Here is an 8,800-nt window from a genome sequence, read left to right as displayed (position 1 = left end):
GGATCGTATGTGGGTCGTATGTGGAACCCATGTGGATCGTGTGTTGATGACATGTGGATTTTTTTTAGCCACCTGCTAGGCGTTTCTGTTCGCCTGGTATTTCGTTTTCAGCAACTGCCAATTTGGCTGTTCAAATGGATGGTGCTTACTGACAGAAGCTGTCTGCTACAATTAGGGGGGCTGCATTTTTAGCCAAAATCAATACCAAATAATTGCTTACTGACAGAAGCTGTCTGCTACAATTAGGGGGCTGCATTTTCAGCCAAAATCAATACCAAATAATTGCTTACTGACAGAAGCTGTCTGCTACAATTAGGGGGCTGCATTTTCAGCCAAAATCAATACCAAATAATTGCTTACTGACAGAAGCTGTCTGCTACAATTAGGGGGCTGCATTTTCAGCCAAAATCAATACCAAATAATTGCTTACTGACAGAAGCTTTCTGCTACAATTAGGGGGCTGCCTGGTATTTCATTAAAAAGTCAAGAAAAATGATGTACCCCCAAAAGTACACTACAATTTTTTAATATTGCTACCTACAAATTAAAAAGTCAAGAAAATGATGTACCCCCAAAAGTATACTACAATTTTCGCCTGGTATCTGAAATATGAAAATCCCAGATTTGCCATAAGCCCCAATAAAACAAACAAAATTCATTTCATTTTATTTTTATTCTCGTCTAATAATGCAACTCCATATTAAATAAGATGAACAAGGAAAAACAATAAAGTTATTCTCAATATTTTTTTATTCAATGTGTTTTTTTGTATAAATGGTGTTTTGTTCTTTTTACTGACAATTTAAAGTTTTGAAAACGCACAAAGTATGTAAACCTTAAAAATAATTTGTAGAATTTTTTTTCTTGAATTTTTCTGCTTGCAAAATAAATTTAACGTTACCCTATTAATATAATAGACATAAAAAGTATGATGTGTGTGGTTTGAAGAGTCGTTGTCCTCGCACTGATTGTGTATAGTTGCGTTGCGTATAAAAATATAAACTCTGGATCTCAATCGCTGTTGTGGTTAGCTTCATTAGCTCCTCTAGTGTGGTTGGCGTGTAGCTTCTCTTCGCTCCTTGCCTTGGATTGATACTCTCATGTGGACCTCCCTTCGGATCTTCGTCCTCTGCTGCTCTGCTGGTAGCTCCTCGTTCACAGTTCGCATTTGTAGGCACTTCAGTGTTTTTCAAACAAAAAAGTACTCATATACTAAAACGCCAATCAGTTGATCATCCTGCTTTCTAAATATTAACTGGGTAGGGATTCGGGGAGGCTGCTCCCTTCTGTTCCTTTATGCGGCAGTTTGCAAGTGGCTGGGCGTGGGATGCTCCTCCGCCGTCGCCGTCGCTAAGTACGTCTCCAATGTTCAATCGAACTGCAACCTAAACTCGTAGGAAACTAACCGAAATAACAATACATCCTTACTATAAATCGCGTTCCATTCGCGCTCGCTACCTTAATTAGACATATAAAATGGGGCTGCCTCTGCGTGTCGCTCCTTTCGGAGCAGAGCGCTCTGTTCTGCCTTATAAAACCTCGAGCGCGGGAGACGAGCGCCAAGGGCGAGCTGCTGCTCTGCCCAAGTGGCGGTGCCCAAGTGGCGCTGGTTAACTCTAGTTACAGCTGTTAAATGCCTTAACGTAAGTAACGGTAGCCTACAAAGATTGGCGGCCTGCTTAGATAAGTTAAGCCCTTCCGGTGATCGCAACTCAGATCGGAGGAGGTCCGCGGATGTAGCGCAGCTGGGGCGTGAAGCTCATGGACAGGTTGTTCAGGTTGTCGCAGCAGTTGGGCTGCATTAGGCAGGCGGCGCAGAAGATGGTGAACAGGGCCACCTGCATGGGCACCGCCGCCCTGGCGATGCGCCACGCCCACCCGCGCTTGCTGCCCTCGGCGGCATCCGCCTCCTCGGCGTCCTCCCCGGAGCTGTCCAGGCTGAGGAGCAGCGAGGGATCGTCGGAGGGGTCGTCGCCTCCGTCGCCGCTGGCCAGGGACGTGAACTGCTTCAGCACCGCCGCCCGCTGCTCCGGGCTGAGCTCCTGCTCCTCCTCCTGCTGACTCTCTCCAGCGCTCTTGGCCTGCCTCGCTTTGCGAGCTCCCTTGCCGCGTTTTCCTGGCGAGTGTGGGTGGCCGTTGCCCTTGGCAGCCTGCTTCTTCACCTGGCCATTGGCCTTCGGCGACACCTGGTGGCTCTGGTTCTGGTGGGTCTGCTGGGTTTGCTGCTTCTGCTGGTGGCTGGCTGCCGTGCGCACGATGAGGTCGCGGCAGGTGTTCTGTAGGTACTTCAGCTCGGCCTCGGCACTCTCCATTCGGGCGGCGATCGAGCGCATGGCCTCGCTTCCCGGGGCTAAAGCCAACTCCAGCTGCTTGGCCAGTCGGCGCAGGACTCCGAGGCGTCTCTCCCGCTCGGACAAACCGCCATCGGAGGTGGCGCCTCCGTCGGAGATGCCCGAGTCCGACAGCGAGCCATTGGAGGCCGTGAACTTGGCGATGTGGTAGATGTGGTTGGGGTCCAGGTGCTGCTGCACGGCCAGGAGCTGCTCCTGGCTGACGTGCACCTTCTCGGACAGCAGCTTCGCCACGAGCTTCACGTTCTGGGCCAGCTCCACCGGGGTGGCCTGTCCCTTGTCCAGCGCTCCCTCCAGACCCTTCAGGGTGCCCCTGTCCTGGCCCAAGGCCAGGTGGAACTCACTCAGGCCGGACTCCAGCTGCCGCCAGGCAATCAGCGAGTTGGTCAACATCTCCAGTTGCGTGTTGATCCTGAAGATAAATAGAAAGAGCTTCTGGTAAAAATATTCTTTGCAGAGATTAGAGGGACAACTCACCTGGCATCCGCCTCGTCCCAGGCGCTGTACATGTCGCTCACTTCGTTCTTGAGGTGCTTGTGGAACTCCTGCTCCGCGGACATCAGCGAGTGGACGTCCCAGGCCGCAGTGCTAGTAGAAGTGGAAGTGGAGGCTTCTCCGGTGGCCAGTGCCTCCACCTGGTTGCCGTTGCTGTCGGTGACCGTGATGGCCACCGCTCCGCTCGACGCCAGTTCCTTCTGGACGGCGCCAGTCTGCTCCTCCTGCTTGAGTTGTTCGGACTCCTGCTGCTGCTGCTGTTGCTGCTCCTGCTCCTCCAAGGCGCTCTGCAGACGCCTCTCCTGCCTGGTCAGCCAGCTGTGGACGGAGGCGTTGAGACGCAGCATGTTGGTCCTGTAGCTGGCCAGTTGCGACTGCTCCAGCTGCTCGAAGGGAAAGCGGGGATAAGCAAAACAGGAGGAGATTGGGATTATTGCTACAAACTCACCTTGAGGGCCTCCACTGCTATCTGGATGGCCGGCTCCGTGTCGAGCAGTTCCGGGGTGGGCTTGTCGCCGAGGCGCTGCAGCGATTGCTTCAGCACGCTCATCTCCTGCTGCAGCTTGCGGGCGGAGGAGGCATTCTCGCTCCAGCCGAGCAGGTCCTCCCAGGCGGCGAGCAGATCTGCGGGAGAAGATCGGATACGGGAGCCGTGAGGACGTGGTTGGTTAGGTAGGTTGGTTAGGCGGTGAATTCAGTTAGCCGAGTTAAATGGTGCACGGGAGAAAGGCAACTTAATTGGGCGCTGGCTGGCAATCTCATTTCCATTTATAGTTCACTCCGTTCCCGCTTCGGTGCGAGAGCCCTTGTTAATGAATACCTTTCTCTAAGCGCCGCAAATTGCAGCGGAAAGTGAAACTCTGGGCCGGCAAAAGAAAAATCAAAATCAACAAATATAAAAGGAAAAGAAAAGAGTAGCTAAAACTTTGCAATCGCTTTGCGGTTGCCGTAGTCGAGAAACAAAGTTTTCTAATTGAAATTGTTTGGCTTGAATGGACTGCAATGCATTTTACGTTTTCCCCTCAAAAGCGATTTCCGCTGATATCTAGAATGCTCGATTTGTGGGATTGGATTGATTATGCACTCAACGTTGGGCGGACTGGAACCAGAACGAGAACGAGCTACAAAAGTTCGATGCCAACCCTAAAAGCAACAAAAGAACAGCCAGCAACGAGTGTCAGAATGAGTAATAAAACCAGAACTATTGAGCCGACTTTGGTGTACCTATTACTCTAGTATGGAATACTCGTTCCTTTCTTCAGAAGAGAACACTTGCATAGCTCAGCAATTTATTGCTTATGAAAGCGAACTCAATAAAAGTAAACAACTCACCCCAACTGGAGTATATCTTACGCAATTACGCTTTCTGCGATGATTTACAGCTCCACTTTTTGGTGGCTCCTCAGCCAAAATCAGTGTATTTGCGAGGAGTGCGTGTGGCCAGGTTGGGTAATTGAAACGCAGTGCGTAACGCAAGTTTTTCACAAATTACTTTCACCTTGGGGCTGGCCAAAAACGGAGTTTTCCCCGTTTCTTTGCGATTCCGCAGTGATAACTCAACAGCGGGGATTAAACTCACTCGCGCTGAAGGAAAGCAAACCCAAACGATCCGAACTTGTTGGCGGCCAAACCGAAACTGGTTGAGTGAACTGCAGGCAGTTGCAACGGAGCTCGAAGCTCGACTCGGATCGGCTCCCCCTGGGTTCCATCCAGTGGGCGGAGGATGGGGACCGTCCAACCCACAAGAGCAATTCGAGCGCAACCGAAGCGATCGCATTTACAGAGCGAGAAGCGGAGTTTTACTGATCTCCAAACAAGGGAAACACAATGAACTTCTATACTTAACTATAGATTTGATAGACGCAGTTCTACTCTTTCAGGAAGGAAGAACTATAACTCCTAATAAACAAGTTCCAGCTCATTCGCAATAACTGCTAATAAGATATTGAACATATAATTAATTTATGATATAATTAATTTTCCTGATTTTTAAGTTATTTTTCTCAGTCATACTAATCTTACGCACTTTGGCTGCGTTGTGTTTGTGCGTTACGAAGTCCGGTGGTCGGCCACAAGTCGTCGGGCAAATCAAACTCGTTGCAAGTTCGAGTTTAGAGCTGATGCTGCTTTTCGCAGATTACTTCGGTTGCATTTCGATTGGGGCTGGGGTTGGGGGTCGGCTCCACCTGCTTTCCGGCAGATATTGAATAATCTCCGCAAGATAACTCCTCGACAGCGGCAAAAAGTGCACATAAAATTGATTAGCCATTAACTTGGCTAAGTGAGAGAGATTACTGGCCCGCGAAAGACTTTCTCTTCGCGCTAATCAAACTGCATGAATTGATGAAATCTCAACAATTATAATTAAGCTCTAAGACGGGGCTACCCTAACTAATTATAATTTTAGCGCAGAAATATGTTTATTTTCACCATCATAATTTTTAAGCTGCTTTGCTGACATGCAAATTTTCCTTTTTTTATTGTACTATTTGCAATGCACTTCGTCACGATAGCTGAAATGCAAACAGCAGACGAAAATTGCTAAAACCGCAAAGCGGAGGGGGTGGGGTTTTGGCCAAGGTCGTTGACGTTGGCTACAGTTGTTGGCCACAATGAGAACACTCACTGAACGTGGGAGGTTTGCGAGGTGTCGCGTTCAGCGAGAGAGAACACATCAGGCAATAAATAGTGCAGTTAAAAGCAACAAGCAATACCTCACTGAGCTCATTTTAAAAGCAATTACAAAAAATTATAATAAAACAGGAAAGGAAGTTAGCTTCGGCGAGGCAAAGCCTCTGTACCCTCTATAACCGACAGCAGGGTTTGTGAAAGAAATTATATACAAATCTACGATAAGCTATGTTACTATATGTGTTCTCTTATAAAATAATTATCCTCCTTTCATGACTTTTATAACGGCCCAAATGGCTTTTGCGGATATTAATAACTTCCTCCAAACCGAAAAGTAAGCTACCGAAGACTACCTCAATTTAATTAAGTATTCCTTCCTTGATTTCCCAGGATATTCCCCAGGGAATGGCGTGACAAAAGGCTATAAAAGATAACCCTATTCTCCGAATGGGGCGTGCTCTAGTTACCCCAACAAAAATACCCATAGACAGTTCAGACCTCCCCTGAAAAGGAAATGGAATAACATATCTTTATAGATAAAACAGAAATCGAGGCAGGTGAGGTAAGCACAAGTCACCGCCAAAAAATAAACATAAACTAATGGCCTCTGCCTGACCCGAGGCAAAGTATCAAAGTATTTGCCAAATTAATCTTGAATAATTATGGACAAATGTGTGCGCGCATCTGTGTGGCGGCAGCGACAACAATTATAGACAATTAGCGAAAAATATAGAAATAACAGCGTCGTTGGATATTTTTAAAACTGATTACAGAGCGGCGGAGAAGCGAACGAAAATTATCATGGCGATGCTAAAAGTGACGATCATATTGTGAATGGAAATCTGGGCGCGCGGTTTCTGCATGAATGAAGTAATAAATCTACCGATCGCGGCAGGAAATCTCAAACGGAAATCGCCGATGAAATGCAAATGGGCTGGAAATGCAAATGGCAATGGCTTGTTACCACTTCTCCGCAGTTCAACGCCCTGCAGAGAAACGCATTGAACCACTTTACAGAGCAACCGCAACTAAGAGCAACTTGAGCTGGACTAATCGCCCAATTTGGTTTCTCTAGATCTCGTTTCCAACTCTAATCAAGCGAAGGTCAGCCACAAATGGGGCGCCCGATCCATAATTAATTATACTTGCATATCGAATGACAACTGAGAACTGAGAACTTGAACTTGGGCAGCGGCAGCAGAAAATCGGACAAAAAGTTATGAGGTAATTGAGGCAACCGGTTCCGGCTTTCCTCGCTCCAAAACGAAAACTATCTTGGAAATCTTCCAAAGGCGAATGCCTCCATAAAAGTGTTCGCTACAGCAGTGTTCACTGTTCTGCATTTACCGTTAATTAGCGGGTTGGTGGGGCAGCGGTGCATGAATTGCACGGATGGTACAGTAAGCACCGGCTAAACCTAATTAGCGAGCCAGGAAGACGAGACTGACTGACGGACTGGCCAGTGGCCAGTAGCCACTTTCCACCCGATTTGGCGTTTGGCAGCCTGAAGATCAAAGTCGGTCAATGGGTCTGGCGGAATCGAGTGGAAGAATCTGCCATAAGAACACCACTTGAGCTTCTTTATGTGAATTGCGGTAAGAATAGCGCAATCGCTAGCGGATTTGCAGCTTGAAGAGATCGCCAAGCACTCGAGTGGCGGATTTATGATCTGGAAAATAGTTGAGCTGCTCTTTGGATTCCGTTCCATGTCAGTCGGTTTTATAGCAGTAATAGTTTTTTTTTGGGCATAATAAAGAGTATATTCCCAAATCTGTTTGGAAATGTGTTCGAGGCAATACTTGAAAGTTTTCATTACTTTTCCAATTAATTGTTTGTCAACGATTCATACTTTGGTAACAACAACACGATCTCAAACTCTTTTTAAGATACTTTCCTCACTTTTTAATTCAAACAGTAATTTCAGAAAGTGTGCCTAACCGAAACTCTAGATAATAATCTTCCTCTAATTGCCTGCTTAGTCACGTACTTATTTGGCCCGATCACTCCGTTCAAACTCTTCTCCTTTCTTCTCTTTGTGTCTGAATTTGCCCTGCTCGTTTTCACTCTTATCTGACTGTGAGATCAGTGCGCATTGCTGCTCCTCCTCACTGGGGCCCTCTACATCGTTTACACCTGTTTCCCAATTATGTTACCCCGCCATCACATCATCTCAGTAAACAACGAGTATAGCCCCACATCTTTCTTTCAGAGTGTGTTTGCTCGGGTGGCCAAGTGTTTACCTTGCTCCGATGACGAACGCGACGTGTTGGTGGAAGAAGTGGCCGAAAGCATTTCGGATATATCCGTCTGGACGGCCACGCTGACTTTCCCCATTCTGCTGGCGGAGTTTTCCCCAGGAAACCCTCGGCGGGAAAGCTCGCTTCAACCCCCAAGTGACCCACTTTCGATCGATGCGCCACTTGAAATCAATTTTCGTAATCAATTTGTGTTTTAAGGCATTTCAATTCCGTTTTTCGGAGCACACACGACACAAAACTATGGGAACTCTTCCTCGGATTTAGGCAGTAGCACATTGAAATTAGTTTCGGTTTGGAAAACTACAGTAATTTTCGTGAATCTCTTATAGCAAACAGGAACTCTTATACGGAAGGGGAAAAGCACGCGACTTTGGTTTTATGAATTGGGATTCCAAGTTGGTTTTTCATGGGGTTAAGTAACTTTAGAGAGCTCAGTAATGTTTTTATCACAGCTATTTAGGCGAAACCATGCGAGATTCAGTTAAGTTATTTCACACAATTTCGCGGAAGCACGTAAAAAATAAATTATAGACGGCGAAACAGAGAACAACCGCTTGGAACGCGCGCAGAAAATGAACTGAGAGATGCGGAGAGTCGGAGACAGCTGAGAGCCGAGAAAAAGGGGGAGCATTGCGAGAAACGGAGAGCCAGAGGGCAAAGCAACGTGCTCGCTTAGCACAGTTACATTAAGTTTTGCTCCCCGTTTTATTTGTTTTGACTACAGAAGTTTTACACAGAGAACAACTGGTTTCTGTTCCGATAATTGATTTTCCTTAATATTATTCATTTATATGATATAATATATCAGATATCGATGCTCCATTTAAATATTTATATATACACAAAATAATTCAAAATAAAAAATCTTTGATAAGAGGGCACCAATAATTCTTTACGTGTAAAAACTTAGAGGAGCTTGCACGCAAACATCCCATTGAGAGAGAATTCTGAAACAGAGAACTTTTAAACTTGGCTTCGTCACACGCAATCTCTAAATCCCCATACAAATTATATGTGTATGTGTGTATGTATATATCAAGGTCTGAGGGCCCTCTCATTAGATTC

General features: G+C 46.6%; 1 protein-coding gene across 1 annotated transcript in view; it reads right to left on the bottom strand.

Annotated features, from left to right (window-relative positions):
- Positions 1-654: 654 nt before the first annotated feature.
- LOC108099035 overlaps positions 655-8,800 on the bottom strand; it is a 112,561-nt gene continuing 104,415 nt past the window's right edge. The window contains 3 exon segments of the mRNA XM_017202290.2: positions 655-2,763; positions 2,829-3,229; positions 3,295-3,470. Coding sequence (XP_017057779.2) covers positions 1,713-2,763; positions 2,829-3,229; positions 3,295-3,470 — 1,628 coding nt within the window. The 3' untranslated portion in view covers positions 655-1,712.

Source organism: Drosophila ficusphila, unplaced genomic scaffold, assembly GCF_018152265.1.
Source record: "Drosophila ficusphila isolate 14025-0441.05 unplaced genomic scaffold, ASM1815226v1 contig_288, whole genome shotgun sequence".
Lineage (NCBI taxonomy): Eukaryota > Metazoa > Arthropoda > Insecta > Diptera > Drosophilidae > Drosophila > Drosophila ficusphila.
This window is presented reverse-complemented; position numbering and strand designations above follow the sequence as displayed.